The 26,180-nt window shown below is 38.8% G+C and overlaps 1 protein-coding gene across 1 annotated transcript in view; it reads right to left on the bottom strand.

Moving 5' to 3' along the window:
* CRYBG1 (crystallin beta-gamma domain containing 1) overlaps window positions 1–25,769 on the bottom strand; it is a 43,710-nt gene extending 17,941 nt beyond the window's left edge. Inside the window, exons 1-13 of the mRNA XM_074862215.1 lie at window positions 24,634–25,769; window positions 18,872–18,922; window positions 16,989–18,450; window positions 16,728–16,904; window positions 14,175–14,222; window positions 13,948–14,066; window positions 12,418–12,580; window positions 11,313–11,452; window positions 7,633–7,759; window positions 7,298–7,333; window positions 6,765–6,907; window positions 6,380–6,506; window positions 6,147–6,292 (exon numbers count right to left, since the gene is read on the bottom strand). Coding sequence (XP_074718316.1) covers window positions 6,147–6,292; window positions 6,380–6,506; window positions 6,765–6,907; window positions 7,298–7,333; window positions 7,633–7,759; window positions 11,313–11,452; window positions 12,418–12,580; window positions 13,948–14,066; window positions 14,175–14,222; window positions 16,728–16,904; window positions 16,989–18,450; window positions 18,872–18,922; window positions 24,634–25,385 — 3,491 coding nt within the window. The 5' untranslated portion in view covers window positions 25,386–25,769. The remainder of the gene's footprint in view (window positions 1–6,146; window positions 6,293–6,379; window positions 6,507–6,764; window positions 6,908–7,297; window positions 7,334–7,632; window positions 7,760–11,312; window positions 11,453–12,417; window positions 12,581–13,947; window positions 14,067–14,174; window positions 14,223–16,727; window positions 16,905–16,988; window positions 18,451–18,871; window positions 18,923–24,633) is intronic.
* Between the last annotated feature and the right edge of the window lie 411 nt (window positions 25,770–26,180).

The raw sequence follows: 26,180 nt of genomic DNA, 5'->3' as shown, positions 1-26,180 counted from the left end.
GTTAAAACACTAAACAAATTCGTTTATCTGATACTCCAAAACCCATGCAAATTTCACTTCTGTTCACCCTATGTCGATATGAGTCAGACTGAATTAGCTAAAGCAGAACACAAGTTCAAATACATCATCTGCTAGATATCCTAAAAGCTGTCTCCAGTAAGAACATTTCAAGATGTTTCAATTCTATTATTTTATTGAGATCAAACTCCTCTCTAGAAAACCAGACAGATATCAGAATACAATTGTTTGGATATATCTAACTTTCAGAGTCATCTGGGCAGTAAAGATAGAAATAATGATCTTTAATGTTGCCTGTATCTACAGTTCAGGTGTGTTTAAGCAAACACACACCCCAACAGAAAGCTGAGTTGCAACCACAGGCATATATGCTAATGAGAGAAGGCTGTTCCCTGCTAGGAATCACAGACATCAGCAGAACGAATATCCTTGAAAGTTAAGCATTAACACCATCACAAGTTTGACCAGATTAGTATTTTTAAATTCAAAGCTATTATCATAATTAGTCAGATCTCATGCCTGACACAGGCCACAAACTCAGATTTCTGCATCAAGCCCGTAATTTCCGTCTCAGTCAGAATACGCCTTCTTGAAAGACACTGAACTTTTGAGATACACACTTGGAAAAGCAACAAAATCCTACATATATCTCTCCAACGTTCAATTACCCCTGCAGCGCTTTATTTCTAGTCTTAGGTATCTGCTATCAACTCGTCTTGCTATGCATACTCTACTACATTCAATAAACCTTCTATTATGGCGTTCTCCTAACTCTGGCTCCATACTGAAAGCCCAGATAAAGCATTCCCACATCAGCACTACCTTTGGTTTTGTGATAACCTGCATAAATTCTGGTGCCTTTAACTGATAAACTTCCCCATCATTACATTCTGGTTCTTTGTTAAACTCATCTCTTTTTTTAAATTTCTGTTTCTTTGACTGTCAATGATAGAACTGGCCACAGTAACAGCTGAGCTTCATTCATTATATTTATGCAGGGATCAGGACATCTTGCTGGTTCCTAGTTCTACAAGATCATCTTCTACTCACAGGTCAACCAGCTTTTAATTTTAGCCAACGCATTGCATAACGAGTGTATGCTAGGTTATGCCAAAACCCACTTTTAGTGCCGTCTTCTTACAGTTTCAACATTAACAAAAAATTTCACATCATAAAGCAGTAAAACGATATGGAACTTATAAATTTGCAGTGGAGGCTAACTCTCACCATCTAAAATCACCATATAGTGATCTAGGTGTGTCGAGCAACTGGATTCTATTTAAGCTGCAATTTTATTCCAAGAACAAATGCCAGAGTCTCTGCAGATATAAAAAGTGGGATAACTTCAAACTGAAATAAAGCTGCATCAACACGTATGTGCTAAGTATGAACTTGGTAGTATTTGTCCATGGCAAACCCTCATATAGTGATTCACATTTATCACTACTCACATCTCTCGGTTTGCCTCAGATATAATCAATTATTCTAACTTGTTATGCACTAATTATTTAAGGCACATCTCAAGGCACATTTCAAAATCACCTCACAGCAAGTAATCAAAGAGACATCGGTATGTACAATAAATTGAGCAGGCAGTTCAAATGTCTCAGGTGTGTCTATACCTGTATGCCACATATACCAAAAGCTGTGAAAATACGGTTCCCTTAACCAGTTTCTTCCGCAGACGGTCATTAGATTTTTCAATGCAGAAATGCCAGGGTACAGCTACAGTGCACGACAGTTTAACTTGATTAACATCTACACAAACAAGTGCTTCTGATATTAAATGAATGATAAAACATGACAGATGCCTCCTAAGAATCTCTCAAAAGCAGTTATTTCATTTTCCCCATCTAGAAAGAAACCTGAATACAGAAGTAATCAATGTATCTCACTTACATGTGTTTATGTTGAAATCAATACAATTTAAGTAAGTACCACCCTCCCATGCAAGTCAGCCCGCGTGGTTAGAGAGTTTTTAGAGCCAGGGCTTACTGGTGAAATACTTGTGCTTTTCCACTTCATTCAGAAGCCCATACAAGCTGCTGAGAGAAGTAATAACAACATCAAGGACAGGCAACTGAATTTAGTACCAGCTAAACCTGTCAGACCTCAAGACTATCCCTAGGAAGGAGCACTGCCTTAATCCAACTTCTGACTTCACAGAAAGGCCTGGAGAGCAAGACATTGCCTCCATATCTGAGCAAGAGAGTCACATCCCAGCTGCCGGGCACCATAAAAACTGAAGAACTGCTCTGCAGCTTGGCAACAACAACCCTGCCCCACAGGGAGCGAGTTCCCCTAACACAACAGTTTTTGTGACCCCCAGCCCTCAAACTGCCTTAGTTAGGCTGAGCAACAGCCTCATCCCAGGTTGCTGGTGGCGTAGTGCTGGAGACCTTCACTCCCCTGCACCATCCATGCCCCTAGAACCAGAGACATAGAGAAAAGTGTCATTTCTATATTGTTAGTACTATTACACACACAGTATCTTTCCCCAAGCCTTCTATATATGATGTCTAATAAGCACAGCTCCAAACAGTCTGGAAGAACAGCCAAGAAAAGAACCCAGACACAGATAACTTGCCAAAAATCAGTTTTGCCCATAGTCAGCCCAGGACTCATCTTACCTAACTTTATCTTTTAAAACATTGGCCATTTCTCATCACCTGTGCTCTAATACTAGCAGAGAGGAGTAATCCCCCTTTCTGCATTGCCCAGACTCGTTTTAGGATAGGACAGATTACCTAAATCCTGGAAGGACCTTCTCTCTCAGGTACAGAAGAAATGGCAACACCTTCATTAAACTAAGTGCCACTGTTGTAAAAAGCAAGCTTTCAGGCACAGAAGCACTCCTTCAGGACTGAAACAGAATTCACAATCTTTAAAGTTTAAATACTACATGGAGACAATGGGTTTAAATTGGCCTATACATGCTAATCAGATAGACCACAGGAGGGGCCTGGAAGTTAACTGGCACTTGCAGATTTATATAGCACGATTAACAGAGAAGATGAGGTAATAAAATTCTGTTTATAGGAAAGAAAGAGAACAGGTTCTTTATCATGCCCCTTCATGGTTGTGATTCCCAGCAAAAGACCTGCAAACTTAAATTTCGTAACTCCTTGAAAGAGGGTTTTTTGTCAGTTCAGCTCAGTTCAGAGATGGAGAGACGTAGAAGCTTTGAAATGCTCTCCCACAAGGTACCCAAGGGCTCTTACCCTTTTCAGCCTCCAGTGGAGGTTCATTCTTGTACCTCATGTCTCTTTAGTTTTACCCATGTTACCTTCCTGAGTGCATCTAGATTAAATTTACTACATTCTGGCTCCTATCTATGAACTACTCATCGCCTAATGATTTCCTTAATATCACTATCCATATGTACACTAGAAGCAGCCAAGTCTGCACTATGAACTAATTACTTGAAAATTAGGGGAAAACCAGGCTGATTACATGACCACAGTAAAACAAACGCCTACGTAAAAAAACGAATCTGGAAAAGTTCTTCCACCAGGTTCAAAACGGATCAACTAGAAGACAGGGGCTTTTTCAGTATTTTTGGCAAAAGTTCGGTGTGTTTATGGATAAAGAAAAGGCACATTTCAAACATGCAATTCCTGTGATTTTGATCATTACTAAATATACGCTTGAAGAGTTTTTAAGCAGAGAGGAAGTAAAAATTGTACAACAGTTGATTTTAGTACTTGCTTAAACTTGTAAAGGGTGTTACCCGTTGCTAGTAAATACTTCCATTTTCCATCACTTAAAATTTTGCCAGTTTGGAAGTAAAGATCAAACCCTACTTAAAAGAAGAAAGGCCTCTCCTATTTTCAGGCACTCTGGATTGCTTTCTCCCACCCTAATGGTGAAAGAATAAAATATCTTGGGTTTTATGCTTGGCCAGTTTCTAAAGAATGCTCAAGACCATTTCATTTTTAAAGAAGTCAATCCTCATCACCTTAGGATATTTTTGGGGGGATGTCTTTACAATGGATTTAGCAAAGAAGTTAAAATATTGCTTGGAAAGATTCTTCAGAAACACAATAGCTGAAAATCTTAACGCAGCTAGCACTCAATTACCCCAAAACGTAATTTTCACTCCCCAAATGCAGAGCTGGGCTGTCCTCAGCATACAGTTTAGAGATGCAGTTTAGCTTAGAACTTGTTCAGTAGTATCTGTGCACTGCAGCGTAAGGCTTTCTTTTCTTTGATATACCCTTTAAATTACAGGGCAATCAAATTAATTATGTGGGAAATACAGATCATTTGTTATCTGTTCCTGCTGTAACTGCTTACCCCAGACACCTGTAGTTAAAAAATCGCTAGGAAAGGCTCAGGTCTTCTTACTTTTTTTACTTTTATTTTTTTTAATAAATTATTTTCAACATGATACCAGGAAAGTTACTTCAAAATATTACGACAAGCCTTACTGAATCTGTCACAGTTCACTATGACATCATCTATATTACAGTCGGAACAGCTCAGGAAATTTCTCAACAGATTATTCACCATTCTGTAACTGATTTCTTGGAAGGATAGATATAAAAATTTTTTACCTGAACAGTTACTTAACACTTTAAAATAAAGCATTTTATTACCAAGCATGACATAGTGAACCATTCTACCTTTCTGACACATATTCTATTATTAGCATTTAGCAAGAACACCACCACAAAACCCCCAAACACTCACAACCTCTTTAGAAACAAAAGGGTCATACAAGACTGTTACGAATTGCGTGATAGTCACCTGTTATAAACAATGCACGTAAACTTTTAAAAAGCTTATTGCTACAAATTAGCTCTTAAGAGACTACAAGGTGAGATTACAGGAGCCATAGCAGAGTCTGTGGGACTAGAGTTTTGTTTGTAAGGACTTCTAGCTGCCTTTACCATCACAGTATTGGAGTAACTCTTAATTACTAGAATACTCAAACTCAAGTATGATTCTTATCTCAGCTGTAACAGATATTTACTAAAACTACACAAAAGGCATGATAGGTAACCCACAATTTGTTTCAAAGCTTCAGAGGTGACTCTTTCCCATGAATCTCCATTGCATATTACAGAAAACAGAAGGGCACAGTGGCTTCAAAGGTCATCAGGCAGAAAAAACTCTGCTGTCACACCATATTCATATACAAATGAAAAGCATTCCTCTGGAATGCACTGAGCTTGATTCTGCAATCTTTATCCAGACAAACTTGCAGAGATATTGCACAGATAACACACAGAAAGATTTAGGGTGTGGCTGGGTAAGGCAGACCTTTCAGCAAGTCACCTCCATACCAGGCAGGGAGAGAGACTGCACGTCTCGCACTCTTTCGGTTCTACTACTTTAAGCAATTTTGTGTATTTGGAGACATGATTGCTCGTACTTGTCTGTATTTCCAAAATACTTTGATGCAGTCTGCAAGGCTGTGAAACTCAATCTGCAATCGATGTACTGAACAAATCAAACAGCAAAGTCTATCAACTTATCAATTGCATATGACAACACCCATGGCACAAAAGTAAGAGTTGTATAATGGCCATGCCAATGCAAAGTTTTGGGAACCACTGTGCTAGAAAAAAAACCCAATAGAAACCACCACCACAGTACTAAAACACTATTAACCTGTAGGATTCACTGCAAAAGCAATGTTACTTTTCAGTTAAAGTCTCCTTAATATCAGAATGCATTAGTGAGCATGGCAAGAGTTATCTCCATTTTACACACAAATGAGAGAAAGAGCAACGAATTTGCCTCTGGTGAAACACAAGACAACTGGAAATCAGTTCCATAACAATTTTGCTGTTGAAACGCTTTAAAAAAAAAAAAGAAAACCATACAGTCATGAGCACAAACTATTTCTAAGCTCTCTGATGAAATACTTTCATACTTCGTGTATCAGTAAGTCAACGTTTCCTGGGAGCACCCCTCATCTTATTATGAGAAGAAAACCAATTTATTGTACAGATTCACAAAAACTTTCCCTTTCACATTCTGCTGTCAAGGGCAGAAAATTTTACCTGAAGACCTCACATAGACATTAGAAGTCAGAGTGCTGAAAAACATCTGCAAATACTATAAAATTCTAAAAAGAATAGCACATTTAAAATTAAACAGTGATTAAAAATATCACTTACACTCCACTTAGCACATTTATAGATTGTGTCCTCAGCCCATATCCAGTGTCTTTCAAATTGGCAATAATTCCTAACACATTAATATTGGAACCCTTTGATCCAAACTCTTTTTCGCTGTACATTATCATATGGGAGCTCGTGAAGTCCTGTTAAAGCAAAGAGAAGCATCATAAGGAAAACGCAACATGATGTCTCAGTGCAGGAGATGCCCACTACACGTTCCTGGAACTTACGCCAACAATTGGTCGCAGCGATTGCAACTCTTCATCATAGCCACCCCAGTCTGTCCAATCCCGATACGCTCCTTCTTCCAGCAAGTACTGATGGCCTTCAAACCCAGGCTTCTCATAAGCAACCCAACTGAACAACAACAACAAAACAGTCTGCATGTGAAAATGGACAACTGCCACTCCGTGTTGTTATGGAGCAGATACAGTTTATTAAATTTGTTCTTTTGCTGTCAATATTTACAAATTTAACGTGGGCACATATCTAAACCCAAAAAACTGTGAAAACAGAGAAAATAAACAGGTACTGAATTTGTCCACTGAAATTTCCAGCCTATAAAGTTATGCTTCAGCTGAAGAGGAAATATTGTTGGTGTATTCCCATACTTACAGTCCTCCCAGTACTTTCATGGATCCCACTGATGTAAGTGGAAGTCTTGTCTTTTCTTCCAATTCCTTGTCATCAAGCATAAAGACCTCTGACTCTATTTCCACATGTCTCCCTTCAAAGAAAGGCTTCTCATAAATTATTACCTGTAGCGGAAATGAAGAAAAGTTGCAGAGTGCATGATAAATTCTGACAGTTTCTTTTGCATGGATACATAGAGGGGGAGGCAAGACTATGAAAGTACTAGTGGATTTCTTTATTCTCTTCAAGAGGTCTTTCCTTTTGAGATGCAACATGATGGCTTGCATGTTCATTACCCATCTGCATTATCCACATAGCTGTTAATACTGTCATATAAGTATGTGATGGACGCATAAATGTGACAGAGATTGCATTTTCTTGGTGTGGTCACATACAGTTGGACCAGCCACTAAACCATCAGTAGTTGGTACACGATCAAGATATATTTATCTACCCATGTGTAGTTCATGTGTTATAAAATACCTCTGGACAATCAAATAAACGTTGACTTTTACCTTTGGCTCTCCACTGAATTCAACTTTGCGACCACCCTGTCAAAAAAAAAAAAATAGTTAGACAACTTATAGGCAATTATAAGTCATCAACTCTTCACAAACAGACAGAATTAAGATGAGACCTTCCTTGAAGAACACAAGTGAAAATAAGAAGGCAGATTAAAGGCAGAAATGGATGCAATCAAACGTTGAAAGTTCAAGAATTTTAGACACTAAAAATTTTGGATTTTAAACAGTTACATTTTGTGAGTCTTGAAGAATCTAGCCACCTTAACACATTATTTATAACACATAAACATAGGTCATGTAACTTGCAAGTAATAACAGTACTTTACCATTTTCAAGGGCCTCATGGACCTAATGTAGGCTTCCTTCTTCTCCCAGAACGCTAAATTAGGATATTCACCAGGCTCCAACATTAAAGGGACTCCCTGGAAACCAGGTTCTTCATAAATTAGCCATCTAAAAGTGGGAGGGTGGGGGGAGGAAAGCAAAAGATAAAAACGCCAGAACGTTTCTGAACAGTAAAGAATGAGACAATATGCTTACTTTAGAAATGACATCACTGTACCCTTAATAAAACTTTGTTTCTTTACCATCAAAATTGCCAGCTACAAGCTGGCATGCTGGCAAACTTCTGTGCCTGTGCAGGAACCACCAATAATGCATGTGTTTTTTTTGAACAGACTAAAAAAAAAAAAATCAGTACAATGAACAAAGAGTTAAGAATTTGACTCTGTCTTATCTAAGGCAACCCAAGTTTTAGACTAAAGTTTCAAGACTTAAGCTTACTCTGTATTATTTTTAGAATAGTTTTAAAATATACAGAACCAATTTTCAAGAAGTTGAAAGATCTCTACTAACCTAGACTTGGATTTGTTGCAAAATCTGTTCAACAGAAAATTCTAAACTTGCATTATTTACTAATACATAGAGAAACTTGACAACTCCTTAGAAGTCTACTTTCTCATGGCTTCTATCTGCTAATAAATCTGCTTTGAAAGACTTTCAAAATTCCTGATTGGGACAGCAACAGCAGTTTTTCAAAGTTTTTTTCAAGAAAATCTTAGGCAGTAATCACTTACTGGAAACAACGAAACATACTGCTGATTTCTGCATAAGGATGGCAATGTATTTCTTCCAGTTAAATTTACTGATCCTCAGAAGTGCAGCACGGAGCAGTATAAAACACATATTAAACAGAAATACTTTATGCAGCCAACCATTTAATCATGTAAGTATCATAATGTATAAATCTCGTGACATCAGAAAGATATTAAAATAATCCATCACTATCATGCTTAAAAGGTAGATTCCAAGCTGATGTAAACTGGCAGAAGTTGGTATAGTTTCACTGCAGACATATGGTTCCAAGAAACAAACAAGGAACTTTAGCTTTATTGCTGTCTATAGCCAAATGTTAGATATTCCGTGTCCTGTAGTCACACCGCCCAGTAAGCCCTCAATTTATAGCCAGTCACAAGTGGTGTTCCCCTGGGATCAAGTACTGGGGCCAGTTCTGTTTAATATCTTTATCAACAATCTGGATGAGGAGATCGAGTGCACCCTCGGTAAGTTTGCAGATGACACCAACTTGGGCAGGAGTGTTCATCTGCTTGAGGGTAGGAAGGCTCTACAGAGGGATCTGGACAAGCTGGATCGATGGCCCAAGGCCCATTGTATGAGTTTCAGTAAGGCTCAGTGCCGGGTCCTGAACTTGGGTCACAACAACCCCCAGCAGCGCTACAGGCTTGGGGAAGAGTGGCTGGAGAGCTGCCAGGACATGGGGGCATTGGTCGACAGCCTGCTGAATATGAGCCAGCAGTGTGCCCAGGTGGCCAAGGCGGCCAATAGCATCCTGGCTTGTATCAGAAATAGCGTGGCCAGAAGGACTAGGGAAGTGTCTGTAGTGAGGCTGTAGTGGCTGTAGTGAGGTGGGTGCTGGTCTTGTCTCTCAAGTAACAAGTGATAGGACAAGAAGAAACGGCCTCGGGTTGTGCCGGTGGAGGTTTAGATTGGGTATTAGGAAAAATTTCTTCACCAAAAGGGTTGTCAAGCATTGGAACAGGCTGCCCAGGGAAGCGGTTGGAGTCACCATCCCCAAGAGGTATTTAAAAGATGTGGAGATATGGTGCTTAGGGACATGGTTTAGTGGTGAACTTGGGTTAGGTTAACGGTTGGACTCGATCTTAAAGGTCTTTCCAACCTAAATGATTTTACGATTCTATGATTCTAACTTCACTGCAAGAATTTAAACATATGGAAGACCAAGGAGGTGATACAATCAGAAGATAAAAGGTGCATTGACTCATTTTTGTTGGCAGCTTTTAGTAAACAACAATTAAGCACAAACACTGGGAAACTTTAAGAAGATACAACCACACCCACATGGCAAGGTGACTCAGAATCAGAGCCTCCCTCCACTGCCAATACAGTGAACTATGCCATGCCTGTAAACTAAACGAAAGCAAAAACCTGCAATGTGCAAAAAAGCAGCAATTTACTGAATTTCTCATGCAAGCAATCAGCAGAAGCAACTTCTTTCTACACTGAACTAATAAACTGACATCTGAGAAAGATTATTTTTCAATTGTCTATTCTACTTCCGGGTGCAAACATTAGTCTGCCTTCCCTCAAGGGATTCAAATGCAACAGAGAGAAATTAAGACTGTACACAGATTTAGTGCAAAACCACTGTCACACAGATGCAAAATAAGGACCAGTCTGAGAGATGTGCACAGGCTCTGCTTCCCTTCAAAAATTTTAGTAATTTCACTATTCACAGAATGCTTTTAAGTGAGAGACAGAAATAAAGTGGAGAGGGTAGATGAAGTCAATTATTAATCAACCTCCAAATAACATACCTGATTTAACTGCTCTTGGCAGACATGTAATTTGGATTAAGCTTGCAGTTCAACAGAAATAACTTCCTGTCAGAGAACCTACTACTTGGACATCTTAACATTTCCCTATATACCCGAGTGCTTCATTTTGTTTCCCAAATCAAGGTGTAAAAATTTAATCATATAAAATACCCTTTATGTAATAACTAAAATGCCCCATGTATCATGTTGCATATTTGAATACATCTTTGCAGTGGCATGCAACACTTCTCTTTTGGTGGACAGTTTTTTGATAGTTAAATAGACCATTTCCATCAAGGCAAATGCTATCAGTGCCCAAACACAACATGGCCAACAGGTACCAACCAAGGTCTGTGCATCCTGGAAAATGATCAGCAGGACCCAACACCACTGAAAGTGGTTCCACTCTCTCACTTTTTCTGAAAGCAGACTCCCTCTTCTGCATACTTTTCCCAGTACCACTTTGAGGCACATTTTCAGTGCTGATTTACAGGTTTGTTTATTAAATTATTAAAACTACCATTGGTACAGTATTCTAGATTGTTCCTTAGAGGTCACCCTTCTCATAAAAGCTTACTTACTTTATGACATACTTTATACCTAGATTACATCTAGACAGCTAGATATTTTCAGGTGACATAACATACATGTCCTAAACATCACCATAAAACCACTGATTAAAATGCACTGTGAAATACAAGAATGCTTTCCAGAGTCTACACATGACAGTGTCTTGTTTTGTAACACAAGGGCTTGAAAATTTTCTTCTTTTAGTACAATGATTTCAAGTTTAGAGGAAAGCAAATAGGAAATGTGGTCTTAACATAACAGTTCATCCCCCCACTCTCACTTACGATGTTTGCCTGAATGAGAAAGAACAGGAGAGGCGAACTCACTCTATTGCTACAAATACACAAGGGTTACTCTGTCTTTACTACATGCAAGAAGAAAAACTGGCTCTAACAAAACATTTGAAGAGGTCAGCCCCTCCAAGGGTGAAGCATTACAATGATGTACTAATGCCACTGTCAACAAATAGTACCAAAATATAGGACTAGAACAGTCTGCTTGCATGTCTGATACGTGTAACCAATAGTTTAAAACAAATTCCTTTCATAGCAGTACATGTTCATACAGAACTACACACTTACATGCCCCAGTGTACTTTGATAGAACAAGTCTTCTGAGTAGTGCCGAACACCCCTGTTTCTTCAGTGTCGTCAAAAAAGGAAGTCACGATTCCTAACCCTTCAGGTTCCGTATACAAATCAATTCGGCAAACCCTGTAATCCTAAAAAATGAAGATTGTCATAATCACATAATCGGTGCTGTGAGTTCTGTAATTAATATGCATAACTAAATTAGTTTTGAAACACCTCTTTATTTTAAATTGTTTCCCCCCTTGTCAATTACTACTGTTATTAGATGCCTATAATAAAAGTATAACTAGGCCAGTTTGCCTGTCTGTCTGGACCAAGACAGTCAGTCAATCTCTAAGCAGCATTTATGTTGTTTACTTTCTGCCATCTAGGCAGGAATGCATCTTCTTTCATCAGTTAAGATCTCCTCTAGCAAATTAAATCCTTAAACAACACCAAGCAAGCCATTCTTGAAGAGAACTGGAATTTAAACAAGAATTCTAGTTACAAGCAATATATATTCCTCCTTTTTCCTTTCCTAGTCAAATAACTTTATAGCTCATGCTTGTTTTGGCAACCTGCACAGGTAACTACTTAATGGTAGGTTAAAAGTGCATGGAGGAAGGCTGTTTCACCACGTGTGAAACTCCCTGGTAAGTCTGTGCATACAGAGCTATTTTTTGAGTATCAAACAAGGTTTGGTGTTTGACACTGAAATTTGTGTTGAGCGTAAATTTGGTTTATATTTAAAAAAGAAGAAAAAGGCACACACATCTTTGGAAATTATGAGTCTGTGGAATGTTTTTTTGAGATGTTTTCCCTGAGAGTCTGACCAGGCTAAAAAGCATACGCTGTACATAGCATTTTGGAGGCTATTCTAATAAAAACCACGAAGTTTTCTTCCTGCCCTATCCTTCCAGTGGATGTTACTATAATCCCCAGTGTGCAAAAGCCCCCATGTTTATTTTGTGATTAAACAAGAAATTCAACGTGGAAGACTGTTTCATGCATTTACAACTCATGTTACGCTTGTGCCCTAATACACCAATCACACTTCGTATCAAACATCACCAAACATTAAGATCTATATAAAATTTTCTTTACTTGTATTACTTGCCTTAACAACATGTCTTATTGAACCAATCACTGCAGGCTTTAGAGATTTACATTCGTTTTGCTCTTCTGAAGTACCTGTACCCCAAATATCTGGGAGTTCCAGCTCTCCTTCTTCCAGGGGAATAGAGGGGCCTTCAAAATTTGGCTTCTCATAGAGTATCCAGCTTAAAATAAAAATTTCTCATTTTTAATGGTGCCTTATCAAGTGTGATTTGCAAAAATCACGCTCCCATTTAACAAAGTCTTTCATAAGAAGTTATTATTTCCAGACCCTTCCCGCCACCCCAATACAGCTTATTCACCCAACACTGCTGATGCAAGCCATTTCTGGTCTCTGTGATACTTTTAAAACCAATGATAAAACCAAAGATGCCTACTACTGGCTTTGTAATTTCATCAAGAACGCCTCCACCTTTTTAAAAATTGATGATTTGGGGCAGCAAGACTACTGTCTATAATACGAGACTTTTGCATGAGATACTAAGCTGAAACAATTTGTAGGTCAGAAATGTCGATGCTGCAGACTGCTGCATCATGTATAAACAGACAAGCTACTTGGATCCTGTGAACAGCAGCCTGGATCCACAAGGGCTGGTCTAGATATGCCAAAGAATGATAAGACTGTTCAGAAGACAAGCACAACTTTGTTTTTAATGGCAGGTTTGAATATATAACTAGATAAAAACTATATCCATCTGCAAATACAAAACCCTCCCCTGGAGCTCTCAGTTGAAGGGGGAAAAAACACCTCAGTCCCCTAGACCTTGCTGGAAAAGAAAACCTGGTTCACACAGATCAAAAGATTTTCATTCCAGTTTTCTGAAGGTAAAGAGCAATCAGTGTGCTTCCCAGTACCTCCTACTGAAGTTAGCCCTTGTTTCTGCTGCTTATATCACATCACTGCTTTCGAGAACCTGCTATTTGACTGTATTATAGCCTGGCCACAACTTGACTTGCCATGCTATCCACACTAATAATGGCTGTTCTGTTAATGCTATGAAGAATGTAGGAGATGAACTTGTTTTGTATTACTCTTAGGCAATCTAGCTTTTAGAGAAAAATTCCCTCTGAACTTGTTAGAGAAACAGTCAATTACCTCTACAGCACTACCTTAATACATTTGGACATGGGATTTGGACAGGAAAAATCTTCTGCATCAAAACCCATGTCAGACCTGGCTTTAAGATCATTTGTTTGTCTTTTAGCCCAATGCAAATACTATGTAAGAACCCATAAAGTGGAGAGGAGTCAAAGGGCAGCATAGCTGGACAGAATCTGTCATTTCATCCCATGCCTATGCCTGGTGAAACGTTGCACCCCTCCCGATGGTAACACTCACTCAATCTGTCAGCAAAGTAAGTTTCCCAACCCAGAACTTCCTATTGCTGAGGTAAAATGCCACGTTTCTCGCTCACGGGTGTCTATGTTACATTGTCATTTGCAAGGCAGACCTACTGTGCATTACATGCTGGTTCTGTTTCAAAAGATTTTTGGATAGGCCAATGATAAAGAGTAAAAATTAATCTCTTACCATCCTCTGATGACTTTAACTAAAATTGTTGGGGACAAAACCCAAGAACTGCAATCCAGAACATCATGGAAAACTTCAATACCATTTTTTTGATAGTCTGATTCACAGTGTATCACCAGCTGTGTTGAAACAAAACAAAAAACCCACAAATAGCAACAACATATAATTCAATCTTGCTATGCTTTAAATATAGAGAGGAACAGTAAAGATAATAAAATTGATCTTACCTTGCCAGGTCTGGGATTGATTTTACTTTGTCCATTTCTTGAGAGTGCCTAATAGACAGTGAGGAGAGAAAAGTCACCAAAAAAAACCCCAAGCCAGAAATGTATTCATTAAGCTAATAAAATAAAAATTAATCTGAACAGTAAAATGGTTAGAACACTTCAACTACACCTACTTACTGCTTCAATTCCTTCTTCCTCCTGAAGAGCAGTATCTTGCCACAAATGTACAAATTTACACACCTTTTTTTATTTATAAAAACTCTGAATTATCATCTCACTGAAGCCAACTAACATCAACCAGTCTTGAAATACTTTAAAATCTTTCTGACCAGCTTCCTATATATTCCAGTAGTTTCATACTTAAAAAACTGGCATTAATAAAGTACATGCTCTACAATGCTAAAGAAATTAATGAAAGTTTAAATGTCTGGTAACCATAAAGCATGAAATAATTTTGAAGGAATATAGGAAGAGACTGAAGAGGCATGATGGCATATGCATGTATGAACTAGCTAACATAATAAATTTTGTGATGAACACCTTGTAACAAGATAGATTTCTTCAAAAGTCTTGAGACTCTGTGCGTAAGTGATAGACTAAAAACGCTGAAAAAACCCCCCCACATTGAGGTATACAAAATCTAAACAATGTTGAATTCAGTGGCAAATTAGATGATATAGAATATATGGGAAAGTTGTGGTTGCATCACGTCATCTTAAAACAAATAAAGGAAGTGTTGCAATTATGCATCTGGTTTCCTAGTAAGGAAAGGAGCGCTCCTTCTGGGACAGGGTCTCATTCTTCTAGGAACTATTCATACAAACAAAAAAACTCAAATCGATCCTACCCCTAAATAGGCTGCAGCCTAAGATAACCAGCAACACGTGCAAGGAACTAATGAGAACATATTAGTCAGCATGCAAGGAAGGCAGTGGTCTCAGGACAGAGTTCCTAACCACCATCAGATTTTTGTAGGCATTATCAAGACACGTTGAAGCATGACTGGTTTTTTTAGCCAGTGCTTCAATTCCAGTTAGAACTTGCTCTGTGTTTTAAGGAATGCCAGAGTCATTGTTTTGGGCTGCCCTTACTCTTTTCCTTCACATTACCCATTAGCCATTGCATCATCATTTTCTTAGTCGGTGGAAGATGCACAGTAGGTACATATCATAGAAACATTTTCAGTTCCTAACTTAAGCAAGACAATTCACAGTCAGCAATAGTGCTGCAGAAGTCCTAGAACCCTTTGGAGCCTAACAGGCTTCTCTCAAGAGCAGTTTTACGCATGTACATACCTCCTTGCCATATCAGGCCTCCACGCTCTACTGAAAAATTGAAACCCCCTCAGAAACAACAGTTTAACTAGCAAAAAAACAATCCGTACTAGCCATTTTGCTTTAAACTCAGGTTTTGAAATCCAAGCAGGACCATCCAGAGTAATACAGCCTTTTTAACTGGCAGCGTAAGTCTACATCACTGCAAATAACCCCCCTAATTTTCATCCCTGCAGTAATTAAAAAACTTCCCATATGAGAAAAATCTACATCCTCAAAATTGCAAGGTACCATGGATGATTTCCTTCTGCAAGGTGAAGAAGAACGAGTTACTTCTACTACTCCCCCACTCCTTTTAGTAGAACTGTAACAGCAAATAACCAGTAGCTTTGAAACAGTATTTCTCAAACTTCTTACATGCTGCTTCAATTCCACAGGTCACATTAATGCAGCTATTAAACTCTGGAGAACATACTTCTTCCCACGATTCTTAGATCTCCTGATTATAGTTTTCCTCTCAGGTAACAGTAAGAGCCCACATCAACAGAAATAGCAGATACTATAGGACATTGGTTCAGCATTTTGAAAACAGAAATTACAAAGTTCTCCCACATTAGGATAAAGTTGCCTCAATGGGAAAACTAAGTCTGTCTTCACTCATGATGAATAGATGCTCACAATCAAACGGACAGCCCTCCACTGTAGCAGCACTTTCAATAATCACTACTATCCAGTTCTTAAAGTATTCTTAAAGAATATATATTTTCTATCAAATGCATGGGAATACTGGGAACAAAAAAAGAGGGCTAAAAAAAGTTTGCCCTGTTACTCATTTAACAGTGCAATGGCTGAATGTCTTGCTGGAAGAGGAGAGCAATTACTGTCAACAGAAGAAGCACGCACAAGTTTTCTGAAGTTCACAGAAAACATTTACTAATTTACAACAAAAAATTAAAGTTAGCATGAGATTTGTTTCAAAATAATACAAAATCAAGTATGAAGACATATTCAAACATATACTTTCAATTCATATTTGTGAAAGGTCTCAAAATAAGAGCACCATGAAGAAATATAATCGTATTAATAGATGCTATCTCATTTTCATGCGTAGCCAACATCAGATGAAACTGGTACCATACCTATGTTCACCTCTATGTATTTGTAATCTATGTATGTCCTTAGGAGGGGAAACAAAACAAAACAATGTATGCACATCATCTACAGAAAATATAAAAGCTGGACAACTTTTCAGGCAGATTTTAAACACCACAATACTTACATCCACATCTAATAAACCAGTGGGGACATTTGATTCATATCTGCTTGTTCCTAACCAGCTGGAAAAACTTTTCTCAGGATTCCCATAGTGGGGCATTTGTAAACTTAGTTCTTTTTTTGCACTATCTGCTTGCATGTACTTCTCCACAAAACTTGGAAACTTCATATCTGAAAGAGACTGAATTGCAAATTCAAAATTAACACTCATTCAGCAGGTAGACAAAATTTTACATGGTTGCATTTCACGAACCATTTTTATTACCTCAGATTTTTGAGGCGTGCCGAATGGCTCAGAAGCATCCTGTTGTAAAGGAGGCATCCCTGAGGAGTCAGTTGTAAAAGTTGTGGTGTTATTTACTGAGGTAACAGAAGGATTAAAAAACTTTTCTTTAGATGTAGAAGATAGCAAGCTTGAGAAGAGGGAACTTTTTTCAAGCCTGGATCTCTTAATTTCACCATCTGTACCATCAATATTCTCTTTTCCATTTATTTCCTGATTAAAGGCGGGTTCCTCTCTATTGCATGATTGCAGGGCTTTGAATATGATACTTTGCTCTGTTGATGCACGCTTAGGCCTGACTCTTGCTATCGTTTCCAGGCTCTGCATTTTAATTTGTTGGGCTGGTAACAGATCTTGTGTTTTTTCTCTCCTCAGTCCCAAACCAAAAGTAAATACAGTAGGATCAAATACCTTCTCTAAGTTGTCTTCATGAATGGGAGGCATTGCGAAGTGGGGTGCTGGGGACTTGGGAAGCTTTGACCTCTTCTTTTTCTGGGGTAAACAAACCAAGCTGTCCAAGTTTTTTATTGTTTCAGCAAACTTCTTCATGTCTGATGGGGAATCAAAAATGCTATCGTCTTCAGCAGATCCATTACAGGTTTTGCCTGGGCTCTTTTGTGTATCGATGCTGTGCTCTGATATCAGTATACTATCTTGACTGCTGTCATCATACTGCAGTGCTGCAAAGCTCAAATCTCCCGGTTTTGCCTTTTTATCTCCATTTTCTGTATTCTTCAATTCTAATCTAGAAAACTGATGAGATGGTAGAGGATATTTATCATCATTGCAAGGTGATAAAACCTCAGTGTTTGGCAGCATCTCTTCTTCACTTCTGTGGAATTCTGAGTTTGTGTTATTTCTCTGGTAGGAAGTATCTTGAACATTTTCACTTTTACTGGGCGAGTGCAAGGACAGTTTAAAAGGTGAACTTTCTTTTTTAGCTGTGGTTAATTCTGGATCGGGTTGCTTCAGAGAGTTACTACTAGCATCAATTTTGCTGCTTTGGTTAAAAAGAGATATTGCAGCTTTTACTTTAAGTTCTGTTGTCTTCCCAATATCCTCATAAGAGGCAGAGCCTTCTTCATTTTTGCCTTTCAATTCTGCAGTGCTTTCTTTCTCTGGTGTGCCATTCTCAAGTAACTTCTGACGACTGCTTTGCTTATTTAGCGTCTTATCAGGCTGTTCGCTTTCCTTGGGTAGTTTTCCAAATTTCAGCTTTGCTCTGCCAACAAATGTGCTTGGTACAGTACTATTTTTTGAAGCAGGGATGTCAGGAGGCCTCTGGCTCTGGTTAGCGCATTTATTTTCAAACAAGGAAATTTTGTTGGCGATGTTGCTGTTAGTTTTATTAACTGGTTTTTCAAGAGTATCCTGCTCGCTTTCTAAACTGTCTTGATTCGTAGGTGCTTTAAAATTCAGCTCTACATTCTTCGGTTTGGCTGGACTACAGGAGGCAAAGTGATACAGAGTTACATCTTTGATTAATCTTGAAAAGACTTGTAACAATTTTCAAAACAATAAAATGTAGCATTATAATGAAATTTTCCATAGTCATATTCAGTTTAAATTTTGGTATCTCAGAAGGAATTAACTAAAACAGCAGTAACTATACAAACAAAAAAATTAGACACTAAGAATGCATTTTAAACATGTATGTAGTTCTTTAATGCTCAGTAAAACAAAAAACACAGCAGCCTACAGCATCTGCAATTGAGGCAGAAAATTTAACTACTTATGACTGACAGACATGAAAATTTAATAGCGAAAAGGCAGAATAAATTACACGCATGCAATCCCCTACAGAGTTTAGGAAACAAATCCCAATTCATTAAGGTGATAATGAGTTGGTTAACATTTGAATATACCTCTCCAGCAAGTTTTGAAGACATCTGCCCAGGTTCTTTGCAGCCCTTACACTGCAGAAGCAACCTTAAATCGAGTGAAAGACCTCTTCTGGCCTTATTATTGCCAGTGGAAAAGGTAACTGTCCCTAATCACTGCATCACCACTTGGCTAAGCGAACACCACATGTGAGGACTCTCCCATTAGTTAGCTAACAATTTAAATTGTGTAAACTAACCACGCTGATTTTACAAGAATTGAATTAGGAAACACAGAAACTTCTCCAGGGTGGATAGAGAAGTGTGTACAAGTACATAACACAACAGTACTCATGTACTACAGCAGAAGGCTGATGACATGCAGCTGAGGGTTTTAAGCCTCCTTCCTCTCAATACCTACATCCAGCAGAAGTTATCTGTGCATGTCACTTGCTACTGCAGGAATAGTATGAACAGCTGTGAAGATGCAGGGCACATGTCTCCAAAATTTATCAGTCAGATGTAAGGAGTGTCAAGGAGCCCACCATCGCCTCAAAGGCAGGAATCTGGAGACAATCAGCGGTGGGAGAACAGGCACTACATGAAAACCGACAATGATGGGAGATAAAACAAACTAGCTTGCAGCAACAATCTCCGGGGCCTCAAATGCTCCATCGGTCAATGGATAATTTTGGTATTTAAGAGCTTTCTTCTTTTTTACCTACACAAACTGTGTTCACTGAGCTCTCAGACAGCTCTTTAGCCCAAGAAACAAGCATGTGGTACAAGTGAGTTAACATGAACCACCCAAAAACTGAGATCACTCCTTTCTCCTCTTCCTCAAGAAATCCATCCCAAGCAGGGAAGTAAACCCTACTAAAGCAAGACTTGCCATTGTACAAGTTTCTTTTCTTGGGAAAACCATAAGGAACAAACTTACTGAAATAACAGAAGGAACCCAAAATCAGCTGCCTGAGAATCTATACAGAAAGCAACTGTTAAAAATCACCATGTCTTTTTGGAGAAGACTTCCCAACAGTGCTCACTGTAACTACTGGCCTGCTCACATTGGTTCACAACTGGAAGGTTCTTATGAAGAACACATGATCAATAAAAAAGGAAATATTAAACTTAAAAATGACTGGCCATACTTCAGATAGGTGTTAATAAAACACACTTGGAAAATTTAAGTCTAGAAACAGAAAAAAATTATTCCTGAAAGGGGGAAGGCAGGGAGGCAACTATCACACAGCATAAAATTAAATCTATTTAGTCACTCCTCATTTGCAGTATGACTGCTTTCCCTAAGCTTTTCAAAGTTAAATTATTCTATGATTTTTCTTTTTGGAAGAAGAATGTAAGTCACAAGGGACCTCTAAAGGTCAGCTAGTCCAACTTCCTGCTTCCCCAACAGGGACAGCTTCAAAGTTAGATCAAATTGCTGAAGGCTTTGTCTGACCAAGTTCTGAGTATCTCCAAGGGTTGAGATTTCACAGCCTTACCAGGGAAGCATTGTAGCAGATCAGCCACTGTCACTGGGAATCATTTTGGCCTTATATCCCACTGAAACGTCACTGTTGCAACTTGCAATCATGGCCATTGTCTCTTCACTGCACACCTCAAGGATGAATGTAGCTCTGCCTTCTCTATACTATCTCTCTAGGTAGTGAGAGATGACTGAGGTCTACCCAAATCCTTCTCTTCTTTCAGTTGAACAAATCAAGCTCTTCAGCTTCTCCTCATTCATAGTATGCTCCAGTGTCATCACCTTCTTAATGGCTCGCCACTGGATTCACTCCAACTTGTGAAGATCTCTCTTGTACCAGGAGAAGAGAACTGGAAGAGGAGGGAGGGGTACAACTCGATACAACGCCACAAATGCAGCCGCATGAGCACCAAGTATCTTCTCCTTTGACCTGCGGGCTACGTTCCTGCCAACATAGCCCAGTACAGGCTTAGCCTTCATCTGCTACAAGGATGCACTACTGACACATGCTGAATTTGCTGTTCACCAGGACCCTTCATGTCCTTTTCTGATCAGAAAAATGTACTTAATCTCTCCTTCTACCTGTATTTTCAAGAGGTATCACTAACAGCCCAGTTTTCTTAACAGACTCATTTCCATAGCATGCTGTCAGCCTGTCACTTGCACTACTAAGTGCATTTCAGCATAACAACAGGTAACTCCCTAATAAAATCCATCTCTCCTTGTATGCCTTGACACAAGCAAGTTTAATGGTTAACACTGATAGTTATCAGCCATGCCTAAAATCTGTTTTAAATGAACAGGTAACACCTCAAAGGTATAGTTTCAAGCTTTGCAAATTTATACAGAAACAATCACTTCAGCACTTTGTATCTTACATTCTGCAGTATTTCTGTATAGTAGCTGCAGTAGCAAAACAGCTGAGACTGAAGAGCAATATAAAGCTCAGCCCTGGAGCTCCATCCATTACATTTGGTTGTCCTGCTTTTGGCTGGGATAGAGTTAATTTTCTTCCTAGTAGCTGGTACAGTGCTGTGTTTTGGATTCAGTGTGAGAATAATGTTGATAACAACACACTGATGTTTTAGTTGTTGCTAAGTAGCACTTACCCAAAATTAAGTTTCCCATGCTCTGCCAGCAAGCAGGTGCACAAGAAGCTGGGAGGGAGCACGGCCAGGACACCTGACCCAAACTAGCCAAAGGGATATTCCATACCACAGAATGTCACATTCAGTATATAAACTGGGGGAACCTGGCCAGGAGGGGCACATCGCTGCTTGGGCATTGGTCAGTGGGTGGTGAGAAAGTGCATTATGCATCACTTGTCTTTTCTTGGGTTTTATTTCTCTCTCTTTTTGTTATATTCCTTTTCATTATATTATTATTATTTTAATATCATTGTTATTAATATATTTTATCTTAGTTCTTAAAACTCTTCTTATCTCAACCCATGAGTTTTACTTTTTTTCCCATTCTCCCCATCCCACTGAGAGGGGGGAGGAGTGAGCGAGTGGCTGTGTGGTGCTTAATTGCTGGCTAGGGTTAAACGACAACACCGGCCTCCTCCAACTCATCTTTTCATTACACCTTTTTCCACACTAAGAAATACTGATTTTAAATACAGCCAGAAGATGGGCCTTATTGCAAGAACTGAGTTTCTAAGCTTGTTTAAATGAAGGAGATGTTGTTTGAGTATCCTTTAAGCCCCCCCTCTAGTAAGGGGGAAGAGCACTGAAAGATGGATTCACTTCACGCGCAAACGCTTTCTTACAAACAGCCAGTGTGGCTGATCCCTACTACCTGTTGCTGATCTGCAATGCCAGGAACAAGCAGGCACAAGAAAAATACTGATGTCCTTCTCTTCAGCTAGCTACACCTTGCAGCTAACCTGTGGGAGCAAGCAGTTAAACCTCTCCCAATATAGTCATAAACGGAAGGTGAGTCACATAGTTGAAGCATACTGTCCAAACGACCATGTCAAGCACGTAACTGATGCCAAAAAACACTGATGCCAAAACATCGGATTGAAGTGAGCAAAGAAAAATGGCATGTTAACAGAGCAGAATAATTCAACGAGTGGCATAAATGCAAAGGCAACTACAAAACCATGTCTGAACATCAAATATGACAACTGAAGCCAAGTTTTCTGCTAAGCACATCAACATAACTACTGCCTAAGGTTTTATTTGCTGATTAAGATGTACCACCAACCTCAGTTTAGTCTCAAATCTGTATGTTTCCCTTGCAAAAGCTAGGAAAAAAGTATCCTGTGACTTCCAAGTTGCCCAGTACACAGACGTAAAAGGAGAGAAGACAGAAAATGTTATCATTACTTGCAGGGAACCAGCAAAATGTTTTAAAAATTCTTTTAGAATTGTTTCTAAAGAAACATGATTCCCAGAATTGGCACGATGTCATTAGTAAGAGACATTATGAATTTTTAAGTGAAAACTACTTCAATTATACAAAATCCATCTTATAGGAGGCAAATGAGTCTGTAGATTAGTATTTCTCAATGTGAAAGGGATTCATGTGAAGTATCTAACCGTAATTTTTTAACCTTTGAAAATGGAAAAGTTATCTGTTGTTCTCTAGTTCAAAGCCATAACAAGAGAACAAAACCACACCTGTTTCTAGTAATAGCATCATCTTTTCCTTTCCCATTTTACAGTAGCACATCCAGTTTATAGTTCATGTGTTCTGATGAATGACTACAAACTATATCAGGCAATAGCGTTCCAATCTGTCTGGCTAGAGAAGCTGTGTGGTACTGTGCAATGACAGCTATCAGATGCATCAGGAACCCTGCATGCAACACAGCAGTCCCCACCCAGGACTAAAGTTCCAATAGCAGCAGATAAGCCCAAGACACAGTGTCACACACCCCACAAAGTCAGGTGAAATAGAACAGGCTGTTTATTGATTAAAATTAAATCTGTCAGAAAGGATAGTTGAATATTACTTTATGAGTACAGCAGAAGATAATTCACCGTACAACAAGCCAAGGAGATACCCAGGAAAATGAAATCCAGCTACGCAAGCATTTATAACTTCATCATCACTAATGACAGTGACACAAAGAGAAAAATATGAGAGCTACCTTTCCTTTGAAGTTGTGAAAATACAAAACTTCAGTTTAAAATCTGTGATCTATACTGCCAAATGACAAAGCATCACCATGTACAAAAATACCACAATTTAACTTTCAGTGGTAGCTGTTTTTAACTCAGTTACAAATCAGATGTAGAGGATTACAAATCATGCAAAGGAAATTGTTTCAATTGCTCCCATGCTTTTCAGGAAGCATAACTGGAAACACATGTGTTTCTTAAACCGTAATGTTGAACCTTCACATCCCTCTAACACAACTGAACAATTCTGAACGCTCAGTGTACCTCGGGTGGACCTACAGAATTCAATGTACTCTGACACCTATAAATGAATGTACCAGAATGAGGAAAGCAATAGCACATAGCTGTGACAATCAAACAACAGAAATGATGGATGTAATAAAATGATTCACTGTAGAAGAGAATGTAAAAGAATGCAGGAAATCAATTGCTGGACTCATATTAGTGATTACAGTGAAAGTCAGAAATACATCCACTTCTTTATAATCCTAAGGAAAACACTGATCACCTCTGTTGACATGACAATTTCTTTGAGTGTAAAACCAAACCCTGCACACTAATATATGCATAATTCTGCAAATGCCTGATGTTATTCACACGCATAAAAATGTACATGATTCATCCTGCACACACTTACGAAAGCAACTATACATATTCAAATTTCTGGAGTGTGATTTATCATATAATTTGAAGGATCAAGTTCTACATTGCATCCTACATTTCTTCATAAAATAACAGCAGAACTTGAGTTGTTTCAAAGAACAACTTGAACACATTCCTTATTCAACGATTTCAAAGATTTTCATATACGAAATCTTCAACCACATCCTCAGTTGGTTACAGATGGCAAAACTACATTAAGGTTAATAACAGCTGAATCTGAGCAACAATGGGGGCACTGACAATGACAACAGAGCAGCTTCTACATATATTATTTCATATAATGGAATTGAAATACAAAGAAATTCCCTATCCATAAGAAAAATGGAAAAAAGAATTCTAACAAGCACTGTAGTTTACATGTGTTAAGTGGCAACTGTAACTATGATAAATTAAAAAAAAAAAAGGCAGTTCTTAATTGACAATAATCTAGACAGATAACAGAAACATAGCTAGTGTTCCTATGGAATCCTAAATACAGTTACAGGCAAAGGGTACAGGGATAAGGTAAACTAGTTTATGTTACTTACAGGCTAATCTTTGTCATGACTGTTCTGGAAGCATCCAAACTCTTCAGCTTTGAGATGTCTAAATCAGAATTTGTCTGTCTCTCAGCTGACACACACAGGTCTCCATTTTTAATCCCATCAGTACGCAAGAAAGCTCTTCCATCTGAACCATTACCATGCTTTACTACCTTGGTCTCATTTCTGCCTTCAGCAAAAACCAAGGCAGTGTCTTCTGTCTTATCGGCCAAAGAAACTTTGGGAGATTCCAAGCTGTCTTCCCCAAAAGCCACAGGTATACTTCCCTTTTCCACTGAAGTTCTTTTAGTCATTGGGTTACTCTCTGATGATGGTATAGGTTGCCTTTTTGAGGAGTAATCTTTTACCTGGCCCTTCAAACCCGTAGGGGAGATGGGGACACCATCCGACTGATTCTTTTTATATGATCTTCTCCTTGCAGGGGTTGTGTTTGAGATCTGCTGCTTGCCTTTGTCAGCCTCAGTTTTAGAAGCCCCTTTGTGAGCCGATCCAACTTTTAAGTCCTGATTATTACCCGGGGAAGAGGAATTCCTTTCAGGAGTCTGTTGAGGAGACTTCGCTTTTCTTTCCGAGTTTATTATCTTGTCTGAAAACACCTCAGAAGGGACATCATCCTCAAAAACAGATTCTTCTCTTGCAGTAGTCTCAGTCTGGTTTCTCTCTCCATTTGGAATGTCACTAGACGACTGAGATTTTCTCCTTTTTCCAGATCTTTTATTAGCAGATTTTTTATCCATTGTGTCCAAGTAACTACAATCTTCTTCTGATGTAACAGTCACGGGTTCATTAAGGAGTTCGTCTGTTTTTCTTAGATAGATATCAACTGTTAACACTCTAGCAGAATGTGTGTGTTCACTCACCGCAGATTCCAACTCGTATGGCAAATCCTTTCGTTTTGCATGCCCAGGCTCCTCAGACACCCACGTGTTCACAAGCTGCTTGTGGCTTAAGATACTCTTTTCTAAGTCTTCACTAGACAAATTTCTCAAGCTTTTTATGAAATCTGGAGTTGTGGAATTATTTATATCTGTGATGGATTCCTTCTCCAGTTCCAGGGTTTCCACATTCACGCTACTCTCAAAGAAAGAGTTTTTAATGGTTTCACTGCTGCTGCTCCAATCTGCTGACCACTCACTGTCAGAAGACACTCCCCTACTACTCCATTCTGAAATGGTATCGCGATACGGTGGTCCTACCTCACCACTGAAATTATATTCCTGCGTCGCAGAAACGGCACCTATGTTTCTTGCTTGCTTCTGTACTTGGGGAGCTTCGTGTCCTTCCTTTATGTGCCTACAGTATACTGGTTGCACTCTGTGAGGAGAAACTGACCTCTCGCCTTTCCGATGTGAAGTGTGTTCTAGTGAACTTTTGACATTTTTCCTTTTTCCTGTACCAAACAAATTTCCAAGTCTTTCCAATACTGGTTTCTTTTTATTTTCTTCTCTGGAAGAATCTGGAAATTGTGAGGTGGACTATAAAAACAAACAAACAAACATTTGGTTAATGTCAAAATTGTTTCTGTAATACAT

Source organism: Strix uralensis, chromosome 3 (assembly GCF_047716275.1).
Source record: "Strix uralensis isolate ZFMK-TIS-50842 chromosome 3, bStrUra1, whole genome shotgun sequence".
NCBI lineage: Eukaryota > Metazoa > Chordata > Aves > Strigiformes > Strigidae > Strix > Strix uralensis.
This window is presented reverse-complemented; position numbering and strand designations above follow the sequence as displayed.